Below are 17,506 nucleotides of genomic sequence, written 5' to 3'. Positions count from 1 at the left end.
CAACGGGCGATTTTACAGCGATTATAAAAACACTATTCGGTGGATAGCGCTATCCGGCTTTCATACCACCGGCCCCTGATATTTGTTACCGAGGTTTATTATTTATCCCTAGCTCTGTGATACGCGGTCACGATTTGAATATTTGTGTCTTGCTGTCATCAAAACTCGGCATTCTGCCTAATTAACTTTGTATTTAGAAACTTCAGAGGCTGGTCTAAAACGCGTCCGATTTTATGTGTATACTGACCGTTAGGATTAGCTTCAAACATGCTGGATTGATGGTACCCTTTCACTCGGTCAGTACAAAAATCTTTCGACTGAAAAAGTCGCGTCGTGTGCACCTGGCTTACGGTTATCAAAGACGAACGTTTCTTACGATCGGCTGACGTTTTCATAGCATTTCGAACACTTTTTACAAATAAACATCTCTAAAAATTATAATTGTGTTGCAAAGAAGATTGCATTGTGTAACAAGTGATAGATAAAAGTTAACGAATTCAAGTCATTTTCCGTCAATACACACAGGTCGAAGAAACTTGTGGTGGGCAGCCTTCTTTGCTATTAGAGCGGTTTCGCAAAATTAATTGCTGAGCACTTCATTTGCACCACGTGAGCTTCATTGTCCAATCGATATTTGACTACGGTAGTGACGACTTCCAATACAATTGTCCTCGGGCTTTTTGCGAGCACAGCGCATGCGCAAGACTTGTTGGTATTGGTATCGGAAGTCGAACTTAAACTCTCCATTGAACTTTGTAAGACAACTGGTACAACAAATCTGGATCGTGCTGCTGATTGGCTAAATTGGCCACGTGGTCCAATCTGAACATTCTTTGTCAACAAACTACGTGATAACGCAAATTTTATAAGAGGTCATGAAAAATAACACCCTCCCCCCAAAGAGTAAGTCCTTTCAAGCTGACGAATGCACTGTTTATTTATAAAGAGATGGTGTCTACCGTTGAGCTTATTTTAATCGCCTTAACTGTGTTATTATATCTCTTTCTGGCGGCGTTCATTAATCTGTTTTTGAATCGTGAGTCTTGGCCGCTTGTACCATCTTTTTAAAGGAAACTGGTACTAAGATAGATATAAGAACTAGAGGGAAAATAAGAGCCCACGATGTTCCACTCAGCGGTCTTCCTCCGGAAAGTAAGATGCCCGCGAGCGCCATGGCCATTGATAGAATATTATGCTGACTGCTCCAAAACGGATTGTCGAATTTCCAAGGGCGAATGAAGACGTTGCGTACCTGGAAAACAAAAACTAAAATATTACATAATTTATATTCATATATTCATGTTTATATACCGTAGGAACAATAGCGTACAAAAGAAATCAGTCGAGCATAAGCTTCTAGCCACAGCCCTCAAGTCAATTTTCAACAGTGATTTGAAACGAAGATTTTTTAGATACAGTCATGCGATATACATTTTTGAAACATCGCTTTTTGCATGCAGGCATGGTCTAAAATCTCATTATGTTGCCTACTGTCGCTTAAAGCAAAAAAATCCGCAACCAACTCTTCGACGGACGTTTTGAATGTATGGATTATACATCTGCAAGTTTGCACTCTTGGGAGACCAAATATCAAATTTTCTCTGGCATTTTTTTAAAAATTGAAAACGTGAATCAAAGTATCAAACTGGCCCTTATTCATACCTGTCGTAGTCCAATCAGGGCAGGTAAAAGCATGAGAAGAAATACGACTGTAGAAAGATATCCATAAATATACAACCAGACATGTAAGATGTAAGCAAACACGATACCAATGCCATGAATCACACACGATAGTTTCATTCCAATCCTCGCGACCAGCGTAAGTTTCCCTATAGCATGAAATGGTTGTACGCGAAAATAAGTTTTGTTGATAGAAGTTTATGAAAGCGTATAGGTGCAAGCCTGGTCAAATTCCAACTGAAAGATCTTAGTTCATTAGCAATAGGAAGTCGACAACTTACCTGTAATTTTGTCAGGTTCCAGGTCAGCCATGTTCATGACCATTATTCGAACATATTGTATTGGCAACAGCGGGAGTAATATTGGCCATAGCAACCTATTACCGAATGGTGAACTTGGATCATGTGAATGGTAACCAGCCAACGGTACTAGAATATTCAGAACGAGGCATACGGTTGCTTCTCCCAGACCTCTACGCGAGGTTTTAAGTGGCCAGGCGCTGTAACCATGACCAAGAATGACACCAAGTACTATAATGATCGTTGCTGGGATATTTCCAAAGATTCCATGATAAATGATCGCGTTTAACAACACTATCAATGCCAGTAGTCTTCCTATCACCAACGAGACTTCCGGTTTGACTTTTGTCTCGACCAACACGCGCGAACCGCCAGTCCAGGGGCTTGGGTTCTTGTTAGCGCAATCAGCCTCGTAGTCGTAATATTCGTTGAAATAGTGAGTCATCGCGTGGACAGCGTGGACCAGGAGACAAATCCAAATGTATGACCAAAGATGAAAAGGCAAGGTGGGATTTGATTTATACGACGCTGCTACACCCACGGTGTAGATGACGTTACTGTACATCAAAAATTTCGGCCGTCCCAAGTAGAACATATCTTTTAAAGAAGGTACCATGATGCAAATCGAATTCCTCGCTCTGAAAAAAAAATTATACTTGGCAAGTCTTTGTTCCTACGGTTAGGTTTTTTATCAACCAGATCAGTTTTTTGTTCCACGTCTTTGTTGTTTGACTTGTTTATGTTCGATGAGTGTATTGAGTTACGATGGTCCACCCCAGTCATGGCACCGACGTCTCGATCGTCTTATTGAACTAGCATTCGTATTTGCTCGTGTATGAGTCAGTGATAATTTGAACAAGCGACTGACGGCAAGCAGACGTTCTTTCAACAGATACGCCGGGAATATACACGTTTATAACACAGTGCTTATAAAAAGATATAATTATGTTCGACAAGTTAGTCAAAACTATAAGAATGCTCAGCGTTTGCATATGATTATCCTGCTATCTTACGATATTGATACGCTATACACTTTTCAAACAATATAAAAGGCTGCTTTTCGCAATAATGAACTATATATTTTACAGTGGAAACTCATCTTGTGTTATCAGATATGGACAGGAAGTTTAGGATTTCTTCAGATTTTCTTTTATTTATTACATTAAGACTTTGAACTCCGTAAAACTACTGGTACAACCTTTAAAACAAGTCTGGGTCGTGCTCCTAATTTGGCAAGCGCGTTGTCCAATCAGAATCATTCTTTGTCAACATATACGTCATAACACAGATTTGCATCTGATAAAACATGGACTCACACAAGTAAACGTTTTTTATAAGATTCTTGTAATTGTACAATGACTAAAAACGACGCATTTGACGCAGCCGAAAAGGTATAGCTTTTTTCAAGCTGACGAATGCACTGTTTTTTTTAAAGAGATGCAAGATGTCTACGGTAGAGCTAATTTAATCGCCTTAAACTGTTCCATTATATTCCTCCCTGACGAAATTCATTAATTTGTTTTTGAATCGTGAGTCTTTGCCGCTTTTACGATCTTCTTGAAGAGAACTGGTACCGAGGTAGAGATAAGAACTAAAGGGAAAATAAGAGCCCACGATGTTCCACTCAGCGGTCTCCCTCCGGAAAGTAAGATGCCCGCGAGCGTCATGGCCATTGACAAAATGTTATGCTGACTGCTTCAAAATGGTTGTTGAATTTACAAGGGCGAATAAAAACGTTACGAATCTATATACAAACAATCAGAAATAAATATAACCATTATGTTAGCTGATTGACTATTTCTGTCGCAAGCTTACGGTTCGCGTTCTTTGCGAACCTGATCATGCAGGAAATAATGAATGAATCAAATAGCCTTATGCATTCATACCTGTCGTAGTCCAATTGGGGCAGGTAAAGGCATGAGAAGGAATACGACTATTGAAAGTATCTACAAATATACAACCAGACATGTAAGATGTATGCAAACACTATACCAGTACTATGAATTACACACGATCGTTCATGAAGCGAATTGACATTTCTCTCTTTTTTCAATTGATCTTTCCAGTTTTGGGTCTAATTTCTGTCGATTTCCAATGCTTTATTGACAATTTAGAAATACAATTTGCGTACCTGCGACTGTCGTCCTACCAGCAACAGCATGCAAATGCAATACCAACACGAGTCATGATCAGAAAGGCGCTAAGTGTGAAAATTGTTTTTTCAGTTTCACATTTTCATCCATATATTTTATAAATTGCATATTTCTTGCTAAATTTAATGAAATTTCACATAGAAATATTTTGCAATGTCGACTCCAGTGAAGCTATTCAATGCTACTGCGGGAGGTATAAGCCCTGCTAAATTCTTATTGAAATGAAAAATCTATTATCAGATCTGCCAGAAAACAAATATGACAAACTATATCTTCACTACAATAGTTCACAGGCATTCCGAAACGAAAGAAATAATTTCTGCGTGTGTCGTTAAATTAACTTTTAAGGGGGGAATATTTTTTATGCAAAATTTCATTAAAATTTTATATGAAGCAATGCTGCATTGCGAATGAAAGAAATATTTGTAAATGTGAATGCCTTTAAATTAAGGCTCAACAATTTTTGAGTGCATGATAGTCTGTAAACTGTAGCCTAGACGATCGCCTTGTACTAGTAGGTAAACTGTAGCCTAGTGGATCTCCTTGTACGAGTACAAGTACTAAACTAAAGGAATGAAAACATGATGAAAAAACAAATTCGCAAATTTTTTTTAAAAGTACATCAGCGAATGCTGATTAGGAACATGTGTATTTTTTTGTTAGCTCTTCGTTAGCAATTGAGAAGTTGATACATGCACATAGCTTTTTATATAGCCTTTAAGTTGATAAAATTGCCATCATGCAGGTGAATGGCTGTATCAAGTTTTCCTACATCGGTCTCCTGCGTTCGACGAGCTGCTTTTTCTCCAAATACAATTTCTCGTCGCGTCGTAAATGACAATGATGTCCGGAACTGCTGAGCGAAGATGAGCAAAGATCAATGGTTTCCCAGCTGAATAACATAGCTGGAAGGAATCTCTAACAGTATCTATGCGCACTATAAACAATGATTTTATATTATGGAAAATTACGCTATTCAGCGCCTAAAATATAGATCAGGCAACTGCATGTACACTAATATATGGAGTCTGCATTCAACTATATTCCACATGCAAATACTAAATTACTATATTTGTCACCATAATGGTTGCTACTTTTTGTCTGGAATGTCTGGTACATTATCCATTTCATCTTCTAATTGTTGTACCAGGTTTTGAATATGTTTAACCGCGTCCGGAATCGATCCTTTGTGAACCTCAAGAGCCGTTGCAACGATTGTATGAATATCAATTGGTAACGTTATAAAGCTGGTAACGAGGCCGGCAACATGAAGTACTCTTGATGCAGTGCCCAATGTCTTAAACAAAGTTTCTCCTGCCTCACTCACAATTGATTTAGTCAACTGTACCGTTGCACCAATCACTCTGCCAGTTTGGAATCCCATTTTTACACATGGCTTAGCGAAATCCTTTCCCGAGAATTTAAATTTCTCTGCAAATTCGTCAATTTTTTTTAACAGATCCTGTAGGTTTTGGGTCTCTTCCCTGTCGACTTCTAATACTTTGTTAACCATTTTCACGTTAGTAGAACGCAACAAATGATTTGCAATTTCTGCACCAGCGACCGTCGTCCCACCAGCAACAGCAACAGCAATTCCAACACCGGTTAAGACCAGAGAGGCGCCAAATGTGAAAATTGCAGCAATTCCACCTCCGATGGCTAGACCTGTACCAACAATCGAAGTTGATGCGCCCGTTATCTTCGCAATTCGGCTATTTTTTTCATGCTTGTGTATCACATTAGCAATTTCTCTCAGAAGAGATATTAGTTTCCTTCGCTCGCGTTTCCATTTTTGACTAACTTCAGCTAACTCTTTCTCGTATTTGTCGAGTTGTTTTTTCAAATCCTCGGGATTGGTATCCATATTCAACTTATCACGACCGTATCACGAACAATTAAGACTTTCGTACCATCATTTCTGTCAAGTGAAAGAAAACAATAGTAGCCTAAGAAATACAGAGTTTATACAAAAACTGGCTAAATGACTAATGACATTATGAAAATGACTATATTGTTCACGACAATGTCGAATAATTAGAGCCAAGCCGGCTTAACGTTAACCGTATGCGCGTGCCATTATATAATGCACTTACCATTTACCGCTTATATATTTATGCTAAAAATCTAGGATAGCTCTGAATAGAAAACTGAACAGAAGAATCTATGATTCGCACTGTAGGTTTTCTCAAGACTGTATAAAGGAAGATCAGTGTTGACCGAGATTCAATATGCTTAAATATGGATGTAAATAAAAGCAACTACATATGAATTGTCAATCAAAATTAGTGAACATACGCGTAGCTACAATCTATCTAGCCACCTGTTTAGCTACCATCGTTATTGCAATGAATACTTTTCATTGAGAAATAACTATATATAGTTCAATTTTGCCTGTTTTAGCAGTCTAATTTGGCTTGCAATTAATTTTACGTTAAAGCCTCGTTTAAATGCTTAAAGTGTATGCATCTCCAATAATAGGAAAATGTTAAAATATCTTTATTAAAACAGTAAATACGGAATAAACAAAATAGACACCTATATATATCCGTTTAAAACACTTGGTAGATTATATAGATTATCACTTCTTTTATCGCTAAATCTTTAATTTTATCCTCTTTTTAAAAAAGCTTTCCCCGTTTTAGACAACATCCATAATGATCCATAACGTGAATCCGCTTCGATTTGATTATTTAATTATAAAAAAACTCATGCAAAAAATTTCGTTTGAGTTCGAAGAATTCCGCCTAGAAGAAACTTCCATGCGCCTCAAAGAAGTAGAACTTGAAAACAAAATTTTTGAAACTGTAATGGCAATAGTCCTTTTACTGATGAGCAAATATCAAACAGAAATAGTTCTAGCTATATATACCTTAGCTGCATGTGCAAGTGGTCTATAGGTATTTTGTAGTCCTGCCTGCATGTAAATCTATACTCAATACAGTCCAGAAATAACCTAACAACCAACAACGGTTCGACCTAGGTTTCTATCGGTCGACCGGAACCGCAGTGTTAGGTTATTTCTGGATAGTACTGTATCGTGAGTATTAATTTTCATAACCTTTCTTACTTACCATCAATGTTGGCTACAATGGCCTGTATTGAAGAACTAAGGCTTTGAGACTGACTTTGCGTACATGAGAAACTGTCTTTTTATCAGCAATGCATGTCTCCCATAAAGGCGATTCAATTCTTGCAGAGGAGGTATAATAATTATGTAAACGTGCTGATTTCTCATTGAAATGGAAATCCATTATCAAATCTGAGAGAAAAGGACAAAAGGTACATTATCATAAATTATCTTTACTATTCCGACGGGAGAAAAATAATTGCTTCGTGTGTGGTTAAAATTTGAGTGAGAAATTTTTTCATACAAAATTTCATTAAAATTCTATTAATAATATCAAACAGAACTGCATGTTGCATTAAAAATAAGTCCGTGAGGCCGCGGACATGCGCCCGCTGTCCACAATTTGGCTGGGTCAACCTAAGCAGAGGCTTGAACTAACATCAGTTCAACGTGATGTGAAAAACTGTAAATACAAATTGAAATGCATAATTGAACTAACAAAAATTAAATCTCTGTTGGTGTCCGTTGTTCTATATTATAGCGTTATAGCTGAAGAAATAAATACATTATAAATACATCATAAATACATCACCATCAAATGACTGACTATATTGTAAACGGTATATTACTTCATCACGAAAATTAACCAATTGAGGTACTGTACGTTATAGTTAACTGTAGTAAGTCTTAATATTTATTAACTGAATTACTTAACTGGTATAAAGGCTATCTCCACGCAGTAGATAGTAGAATTACCGAATGGTATCCAATACTGATGAGTTCCACCCATTATACCCTGTATTTCACTGCAAACTATTGCTCTCAAGGACATAGCAACACATTGCTTCCCAGCATTTTGTCCAAATCTGACTTTATATGCTTGGCTGAAACCAGCACAGACAGTATTAGTAGCATCAGCAATGTCATACACATGCATTTGGCCCTGCATGGGTTAGTTTCAATATCATTTGATAGCCTGCATGAGCAACTCAGGTACATAAACTTGGTTTTTAATGAACCAAACAACTACCTGAAATTGGAAGAGATAAAAATATCAAGAATCGAGCAACAAGTGAGGCACTCATAGAGTGCTTTAATCCTTAAATATACTTGTAGCACAGGAGAACAATAAAATCTTGTTAAGTGGGTTATAAACAGAATCCAGCCGTTTTTTAAAGATAAATATCGTCGCACTTATAATTACCATTGAAAGAAGACTTTTCCAAGTCCGTATATAGCATATTTCCTGAAAATACTACACTACAATGGAAAAAACTGGTCGGTTATATTCGGTTGTATTTATCAGTGGTATTTTACAGAACATAAAATTATGTACGTTTACCATTCTTTTTTTTCGAGTTTATTTAGTAATTTTATTTATTTATAAAACATGCAGTAGGTCGTCACAAATAATTTAAGGTAATTGTTATTGCCTGTCTGCTCCTGTAGTACATGTGGCGGTACTCCATGCACAATTCTGGTGATACATTTGTTAAAGTATTACTTCTGGAAAGTGGTAGTCGCAACCGTGTTGTCGCCAACGTCACATGGTCAGGATTGCATGATCGCGTTTCCCTTCGATTGTTAGCATTGGCGGGTGAAAATGAGGCAGGAAATTTTCATATCAAAACGGTTTCAACCACCGTCAACTTAGAATAGAAGTTGTATCGAATAGATATCTTGTCTAATTCGTCATTAATATTCATATAATTATTCGCTCTGTCCGATCCACAGATTCACGGAACGTAGCTACATGCGTTTCCAAGAGAAATCCGTCGGGCAGAACAAAATATATATGAATGTTCATCCCAATGAATTGTCACTCTAGTCAGCCTTACCTTCATATTGGTCTATCCACAATCCTGGCCAAAACCATTGACTACACTCTGAATGATTTGTACTTTTTTTACGCAAAACATTAATATTTCTGTTTCGTTTCCCCCCCTCGCCCCCCTAATCAATGTTGAATCTATGCTAAATGCTTGAATGAGTTCTGACACATCACTCAACATTGATTTGTGAGGGAAAGGGGGGAGAATTTTGAAATAAATCCCGCGACTGCTGACTGTAGTGTCAATTAACACGGAGTGTCGTCAATGTTTTGACCAGGATTGCAGATATTAAAATGAGCTTTCATTTTAGTTTAGAATTACGGAGGAGTAGATTATGCGCAACTTTAATTGAAGATATGTTTCGACCATGTGCAAACTCCATGGACTATTTCCACAAGGAAAAATTTATTCGTGTGATCTGATGAAAATCCCGTAACTCGTTTTTACAAAATGCTCTTCCGGAGAGCCCTGAGGGAATAAAAATAGAAATTTAAAAAGACACTAAATACTACTGACTGCTCCAAAACGAATTGTCGAATTTCCAAGGGCGAATGAAGACATTGCGTACCCAGAAGACAAAAAAACTAGCTAGACTCCTTAATTGGGGGCCCTCCTCACCTTACAATTTTCAACAATGATTTGAAACGAAGATTTTAAGATACAGTTAAGCGATATACATTTTTGAAACATCGCTTTTTGCACGCAGGCATGGTCTAAGATCTCATTGTATTGCCTACTGTCGCTTAAAGCAAAAAACTGCGCAACCAAATTTTCAACGGAAGTTTTGAATGTATGAATTATTCATCCCACACATACCGCACACAGCCAGAAAGGTATAGCTTTTTTCAAGCTGACGAATGCACTGTTGGTTTCTAAAGATATGGTGTCTACCGTAGAGCTAATTTAATCGCCTTAACTGTGTTCATTATATTCTTCCCTGGCAAAATTCATTAATTTGTTTTTGAATCGTGAGTCTTGGCCGCTTTTACGATCTTGAAGGAAACTGGTACTGAGATAGATATAAGAACTAGAGGGAAAATAAGAGCCCACGATGTTCCACTCAGCGGTCTTCCCTCGGAAAGTACGATGCCGGCAAGCGCCATGGCCATTGACAAAATATTATGCTGACTGCTCCAAAATGGATTGTCGAATTTCCAAGGGCGAATGAAGACGTTGCGTACCTAGGTATAATTAACTTAATCATCATGTTAGCCTATACTGCCCTCTAAGAATTAGGTGAATTTATCGGCATGCACGAACCTGAATTTTTAACAGGGCGCTTTCCTAGGCTTCAACTGGTCTGGGGGGTGCTAAGCTATGCAGGAAGGATGAAACTTCAAATATTTTCCCGACAAATAAAAGCAAGAAAGCCGACCGTTTATTACAGTATTGTTCTTACTTTCGCACTGATTTAAGAGTATGATTGATGCAGAAAAATATTGGTGAAAAAACATTCAACTTTAAAAAATAAAGATTGATTGAAAGATATGCACTAACCCAGGGTTAAAACTAACCGGCGCAGCTGCGAACAATTAACCGGCCCATGAAGTCTAAGGCGTAAATTGAACGTCAATTACGTCTAGCTACCGGGCCATGCATGCGCTCAGCCTCAGCAGATTCTGAAATGCCATAGCTTTATGCATTCATGATTCATACCTGTCGTAGTCCAATTGGGGCCGGTAAAAGCATGAGAAGGAATACGACTGTAGAAAGATATCCATAAATATACAACCAGACGTGTAAGATGTAAGCAAACACTATACCAGTACCATGAATCACACACGATAGTTGCATTCCGATCCTCACAACCAGAGTACGTTTACCTATGATATGAAAAGGTTGAAAAACTGGTCGGCTTTAGACAAAGTTCAAAAACAAAGTATGCGTCTTGGCTGGAACTCATAACTTGTATTCGAGCGAAAATCAAAAGTTTATACTTTACACTGATTTAGCTGAAGGAAGGAATACAGACTGTAGGTTCGATTTCTCCCGGAGAACCTGGATCGCATTTTCCACAACGTCCGCTGTTTGATTCGGATAAAGACTCATTTTAAATGGAGTACATTTTTTTGACTGTACATGGAACATTTTGTTTACTGTACATGGATACTGTACATAGAATTGATACACAATTAAGCTGATTTAGAATCAAAATCCCGGCCGTCATCTTGCCTGAAATTTTATCAGGTTCTATGTCAGCCATGTTCATGACCATCATTCGAACATATTGTATTGGCAACAGCGTGAGTAGTATTGGCAACAGCAACCTATTACCGAATGGTGAACTTGGGTCATGTGAGTGGTAACCAACCAATGGTGATAGAATATTCAGAACGAGGCATACGCTTGCTTCTCCCAGACCTCTGCGCGAAGTTTTGAGTGGCCAAGCGCTGTAGCCATGACCAAAAATGACACCAAGTACTATAGTGATCGTTGCTGTGATGTTTCCAGATATTCCATAATAAATTACCGCGTTTAAAAGCACTATCAAAGCGAATAGTCTTCCTATCACCAACGAGACTTCCAATTTGACTTTTCCCTCGACCAACACGCGCGAACCGCCCGTCCAGGGGCTTGGGTTCTTGTTAGCGCAATCAGCCTCGTAGTCGTAATATTCGTTGAAATAATGAGTCATCGCGTGGATAGCGTGGACCAGGAGACAAATCCAAATGTATGACCAAAGATGAAAAGGCAAGGTGGGATTTGATTGATACGAAGCTGCTACACCCACGGTGTAGATGACGTTACTGTACATCAGATATTTCGGCCGTCCCAAGTAGAACATATCTTTTATCGGAGGTGACATAATGCAATTTGAACTACTGATTCGCTATGAAGAACAATAAAAAGTCGATTGAAGTACACTGAAACACAGGAACTTCCACAGCAATTTACTGATGATTGTTCACTAATATTCGCTTACGTACCGTTCGTTTACGAAGTTCAAGTGTCGTTGCGTGCGAGCCAGTCTTCGAGTAAAATACACGACAACCGAAGCTCTTTGATTGCCCGGTTATAAGGCAAGTCCGCGCTGCGCAAGAAAAACAGGTGCAGTTGAACTCAGCGGGCAAAATAAGCTGCTGTTTACACAGCTTAACTAAAACTTTAGTCAAATATGAACTGTAAACAAGAGTGACTTTGTGACGCATTATTTTTTTAAAAGACTTTTTATTCAAACCTGCATTAATATGGTGTTAATGCGCGTTCCATGGGTTAAGTATGCTCATTAAGACAGATCAGATCATGAAGATTGATATATTTTAAGGTTAATTGCCTTAGGTTAATTGTTTTTGGTAAAACCTAGCTTCAATGTGAAATACCTGGATCCACCTTCTGGCAAATTTATTGCATGTAAAAAAACAGGGGTATGAAAGCCGGATAGCGCTATCCACCGGATAGTGTGTTTTTCAATCGCTTTAAAATCAAATAGTTGTTGGCGTGGTATTTAATCATGCATAATTTCTGATCATTCAAGAAGTCATTTCAAGCACTCGAGTTCAACACAGAAAAGTCTCAGTGTTGTTTACGGCTGTTTCGATATAAAGAGTGCTGTAAATGCGAGCGCATAAGAACTTCAATCGTCCAAAGTTCAAGCTGATTTTTTTTTTAAACAAATAATATATATAAATTATACTATTTCGCACCTATCTCCTGGTCATTAAAATTCCTTTCCATGAGAAATTTCAAGTTTTTATCAACTTTTATCAAGTATAACACTGTTCTCAATTCCGTTCCTTCCTTTTATGACAGGATTGTAGAGGATTGTAGAATTCAGTTTTAAAATATACGACGATTTAAATAAAATATAAGTAAATAAGAATGCATAACAACTATCATTACAACATTTACAATTTTTTGTACACCTTTCTAAATATTCGGCTTTTCCATTATTCCTCTCTTGCAAATTTCACTATATTACGCTTGAGAGAATCGTGCGCCTTGGCCGCTTCCACGATCTTCTTGAAGAGAACTGGAACCGAGATAGAGATAAGAACTAAAGGAAAAATAAGAGCCCACGATGTTCCACTCAGCGGTCTCCCTCCGGAAAGTAAGATGCCCGCGAGCGCCATGGCCATTGACAAAATGTTATGCTGACTGCTCCAAAATGGATTGTCGAATTTCCAGGGGCGAATACAAACGTTACGAATCTATAATACAAACAATCAGAAATAAATATAACCATGCATTATGTTAGCTGATTAACTATTTCTGTCGCAAGCTGTTCGCGTTCTTTGCAAACCTGATCAGGAAATCACACAGGAATCAAACTGTCTTTATTCTTACCTGTCGTAGTCCAATCGGGGCAGGTAAAAGCATGAGAAGAAATACGACTGTAGAAAGATATCCATAAATATACAACCAGACATGTAAGATGTATGCAAACACGATACCAATCCCATGAATTACACACGATAGTTGCATTCCAATCCTCGCGACCAGCGTGAGTTTCCCTATAGCATGAAATGGTTTGACATCAGTCCAAGAATGTTTTGAAAAACATATGAATACACCGTATACAGTGCGTTTTGACATAGTTTTTGTATACGAAGTTTGAGACCTTCGAATCTCTTCGACATGTTCGTAGGTCGATAATTGAAGGTGTATGTTATGAGGAAGACGATAACCTTGGTTTAAGAATGTTGATATTCCTTGTTCTGCTTGAATATAATTGGCTTGTTAACTCCTCAAGCTGTGATAATTGTGTGCTTAAGTCAGGCGTGAAGGGTACGGACGTGATTTTGTGGATAAGGTTTGGCTATCATTGCGGAGATTTTCCCATATTCCCCTCGCATTCGTCTCCCGGCCAGAACCGTGATAATTTGTCAAAAATTGGCTAAAGATAAGCATTTGGTTTAATATATTCCTGCAATCAATTCTTTTGATGAAGGTCTAAACGTGTAGACAGGGCGTGACGCAACTATCTCAACTGGGGGCGTGTGCAAACACCTACGTTTTTACACACTGTGTGTGTGTGAACACCCACGTGTGTTTAAACACTACCGACAAACCCATTGCACTGAATATGTAGTTGTAAACAGTAGGATTATATTAGATTCGCTTGTTGAATAAAACGATAGACTTGAGTTCTGATTTGAGGTAAACGGGTTTGACACAACCGGCCTCAGAATGTTAGTATATCTAAAAGGAATCTACAGCTTACCAGTAATTTTGTCAGGTTCCAGGTCAGCCATGTTCATAACCATCATTCGAACATATTGTATTGGCAACAGCGGGAGTAATATTGGCCATAGCAACCTATTACCGAACGGTGAACTAGGGTCATGTGACTGGTAACCAACCAATGGTACTAGGATATTCAGAACGAGGCACACGGTCGCTTCTCCTAATCCGATACGTGAGGTTCTGAGCGGCCAAGCGCTGTATCCATGACCAAAAATTACACCAAGTACTATAGTGACCGTTGCAGGAACATTCCCAGATACCCCATAGTAAATGACCGCGTTTGACAACACTATCGCACAGATTAATCTTCCTATCAGTAACGAGACTTTGGGTTTGACTTTTCCCTCGACCAACACGCGCGAACCGCCAGTCCAGGGGCTTGGGTTCTTGTTAGCGCAATCAGCCTCGTAGTCGTAATATTCGTTGAAATAATGAGTCATCGCGTGGATAGCGTGGACCAGGAGACAAATCCAAATGTATGACCAAAGATTAAAAGGCAAATTCGGATTGGACTTGTACGCTGCCGCGACCCCAACGGTGTAGATGACGTTGCTATACATGAGAAATTTCGGTCGCCCAAGGTGGAACATATGTTCAAAATGTGCTACCATGTTGCTTTTTAAAATTTTCTTTCTAAAACACAATAATGAAATACATAGAAATGAAGTGAAGGAATGAGAAAAAGTGAGGTGAATCTTTACAGTGGTGACCTCAAAAATTCAAAGAATATCGAGGGACGCTTTTCCTTGATTATATAAGCGGCAATAATGCCCAAACCGCGTTAAGAATATATAGCGGTGAAACTGCATTTCCCGAGTTAGGCAGACGTAAATAACGATATACTTGAATGCAGAGCTCTTGAAACACTGACTGTAAAACACCAGTGGAACGGTCTAACAGTTTTTACTGTGTAAAGAATAGCTCCCTATATGACTGGCATTTTCATGTATAGTAGCTTGTTTTAAAAGACTTACAAGCTTTTCAAAATTTGAATCTGTGAAAAGAAAGGTCTCATTTTTGTTTCTTACAAGAGTATCAGGGCAACTGAGTTTACTTTCATCCACACACCCACGCCACATATATGATAATTGTCCAAAGTCCACACTATATCATTCTATCTCGAAACCAATCATACATAGTGATAATAGTGATAATCAAGTCTATAAAAAGTTTTTCTGGCTATACTTTGAGCTGGTATTTCAGTTCCAAGAAACAATATTTACATGACTGACGCAACATTACTATAATCGGGAAGGTTTACACCCATCCGGTGCTTGAGTTCGTTACTATTTCCAGCTTAAAATAAATTGCATCATTCGTACAGCCGAGAGAGACTGGGCAAAGCACATGCATTTGCAAAACCTAAAGCTCTATAAGGTTGGTTTCCCATGCACTTAGCGTGATCTATAGACATGCACACATGGCGTGATTTGGCGTCAAATTCGGTAGTTTAATTTAGTTCCGATCTGCATAGGGAAATACAATATGAATAATTATATATATTGGCTTTCCTATATAGCGCCAAACTTTGGGCTATGTATAAATATACTAGCATGTCGATTGTATGTATAGTTCGTAATGATTATTGTTCATATATGAACCATTAAAGTTCTCTGGCAACATGGAGTTGCAATCTTTTCAAAACTCTATCAGATCTAAACCATTACCTCAATAAAAATATAGATTATATAACAATGACAAATATATATCGTGACAAATTTCCGCACGGGGTTATATAACGTTATAATCACCTTATATGACAATTACACAATTTTTAATCGACCAATTATGCTGTCAAATTATCACGATAATACACGCTTAAAACGCGATATTTCTAATTTTAATCGTAGTCTGTACAAACAATTTATTGAGAGTCTGCAAGTTGAACAAGCTGTTATTTCGTAGCAAAGCTGGTTATTTATTTCTGAAATAGCCTTGAAATTACTGAATAGCCATTGATTCATAAAGATAATTATATATTTGCCACACTACTCTAGTTAATTCAGATTAAGCATGCAAATATAGAAATACGACAGAGCTGAACAAATATATCTGAAAAGTGAAAACTTAGAGAGTCAAAGTCCAATTATGTCATAAGCTGGCGTAAATTACTATTAATAGCTGTTGCAAGAGTTATAGCAATACATCAAAACGCTGAAGGCTTTGTACTCACAAAAATTTCATGATATATTTTATATAATTTTTGGTCATTCCTCTACATTTAGTCATAACACACAAGAGGACGTCAGAACCGAAATATCCATCTCGAATTCATTTTCAAACCATAGCCCCCATTCCGTCGCCCTCAGCTGTATCAGGATGTTCACTGTTCAGAATGTTCAGCAACGTGTAACAGGATGTTCCATGCATCCATATACGTTTTGCTATAGCTACGACACCCATGCAGGCATCGATCGATAGTTGGCTAGTGTCATTGAGACAGTATATATGTGGGGTTAAAAATACTAAATTAAAGCCTGTAAAACGATGAATTCACGTCATATAGTTTATATAACCTAAACCATACGCTATAGCTTAATTATTTCACACAAACAGATAAGACGTGTTACGACTGTATGCTTCATACAACCGACTCGTCACAAGTAGGCTATTCTGCATTGCTGCTGTTTTTCCAAAACGCTTTTATTTCTCAGTTAAATCTACCAGACATGAGACTTCTTCCTTCTAGACGTCCAATGCCTAGTTACATGCACAAATAGCTATTTTATGCTGGTAAATTTTTTAAAACCTCGAACCAGGAACCGTTTACATGAAAACTATATGGCTATATTAATTTGCGAAACACTTTTCGCTAAAGTCTGTACTTCGACCAGCAGTAGCTAAAATTTTACTTGTTTCATTAAACCGCCTGCACAGAATCACTTGAATTTCCTATAAAAACTAAATATACGACTTATAATATAAATATGTATATATATATATAGGTATCATGCAGTGTGAAGACACATGCCGTATATTGGTACGTATACCGAAAAGATTTCGCTTATAGTCTGTTATTCATAGAAACGGTTCAGTTTGCAACAACTCACCTGCAAGATTACTTTGGATTTTCACACCAAACGCCTCACGGAAAATAAAGTTCTTTTGAGTTAGATTCAGACGACGAAAATCGGTATAAGCTTGCTTGGAGTTCCGATTAAATTTAAAGAACTGCTTTACCGAAGTTCGTTGCTTGTTCCCGCTTCAGGATTCCAGACGAAAATGCACTCTGCTCAGTTGAATCGCGGCTATTTGAACGGCAGAGAATGAATTTAAATATTCATGAGATAA

The 17,506-nt window shown here is 37.9% G+C and overlaps 3 protein-coding genes across 3 annotated transcripts; all 3 read right to left on the bottom strand.

The window, feature by feature from the left end:
* Nucleotides 1–5,222: 5,222 nt before the first annotated feature.
* LOC114515865 lies at nucleotides 5,223–7,266 on the bottom strand. The gene is made up of 2 exons (XM_028535186.1): nucleotides 7,204–7,266; nucleotides 5,223–6,050 (listed from the first exon to the last, which is right to left on the bottom strand). Exon 2 carries the CDS (start codon nucleotides 5,994–5,996, stop codon nucleotides 5,223–5,225), a length of 774 nt encoding a protein of 257 aa, XP_028390987.1. The 5' UTR covers nucleotides 5,997–6,050; nucleotides 7,204–7,266.
* Nucleotides 7,267–9,915: 2,649 nt separating this feature from the next.
* Nucleotides 9,916–11,025, bottom strand: LOC114515961. The gene is made up of 2 exons (XM_028535283.1): nucleotides 10,688–11,025; nucleotides 9,916–10,212 (listed from the first exon to the last, which is right to left on the bottom strand). Exons 1-2 carry the CDS (start codon nucleotides 10,823–10,825, stop codon nucleotides 9,982–9,984), a joined length of 369 nt encoding a protein of 122 aa, XP_028391084.1. The 5' UTR covers nucleotides 10,826–11,025; the 3' UTR covers nucleotides 9,916–9,981.
* Nucleotides 11,026–12,630: 1,605 nt separating this feature from the next.
* Nucleotides 12,631–17,418, bottom strand: LOC114515960. The gene is made up of 4 exons (XM_028535282.1): nucleotides 17,266–17,418; nucleotides 14,193–14,848; nucleotides 13,316–13,482; nucleotides 12,631–13,179 (listed from the first exon to the last, which is right to left on the bottom strand). The coding sequence occupies exons 2-4, from the start codon at nucleotides 14,824–14,826 to the stop codon at nucleotides 12,919–12,921; spliced, it is 1,062 nt and encodes a 353-aa protein (XP_028391083.1). The 5' UTR covers nucleotides 14,827–14,848; nucleotides 17,266–17,418; the 3' UTR covers nucleotides 12,631–12,918.
* Nucleotides 17,419–17,506: the final 88 nt, after the last annotated feature.

The sequence above is a fragment of the Dendronephthya gigantea genome, unplaced genomic scaffold (assembly GCF_004324835.1).
Source record: "Dendronephthya gigantea isolate DGI-Jeju-01 unplaced genomic scaffold, DenGig_1.0 000005F, whole genome shotgun sequence".
Lineage (NCBI taxonomy): Eukaryota > Metazoa > Cnidaria > Anthozoa > Malacalcyonacea > Nephtheidae > Dendronephthya > Dendronephthya gigantea.
The sequence above is the reverse complement of the archived record's forward strand: the minus strand, read 5'-3'. Positions and strand labels throughout refer to the sequence as shown.

What these genes read in the sequence shown, in the direction of transcription:
- LOC114515865 (XM_028535186.1), bottom strand. Translation starts at nt 5,996, where the DNA reads ATGGATACCAATCCCGAGGATTTGAAAAAACAACTCGACAAATACGAG.
- LOC114515961 (XM_028535283.1), bottom strand. Translation starts at nt 10,825, where the DNA reads ATGCAACTATCGTGTGTGATTCATGGTACTGGTATAGTGTTTGCTTAC. An exon ending in CCCCAATTGGACTACGACAG is followed by an intron (nt 10,213 to 10,687) that starts GTATGAATCATG and finishes AATTATACCTAG; the next exon opens with GTACGCAACGTCTTCATTCG.
- LOC114515960 (XM_028535282.1), bottom strand. Translation starts at nt 14,826, where the DNA reads ATGGTAGCACATTTTGAACATATGTTCCACCTTGGGCGACCGAAATTT. An exon ending in GGAACCTGACAAAATTACTG is followed by an intron (nt 13,483 to 14,192) that starts GTAAGCTGTAGA and finishes TTCATGCTATAG; the next exon opens with GGAAACTCACGCTGGTCGCG. An exon ending in CCCCGATTGGACTACGACAG is followed by an intron (nt 13,180 to 13,315) that starts GTAAGAATAAAG and finishes TTTGTATTATAG; the next exon opens with ATTCGTAACGTTTGTATTCG.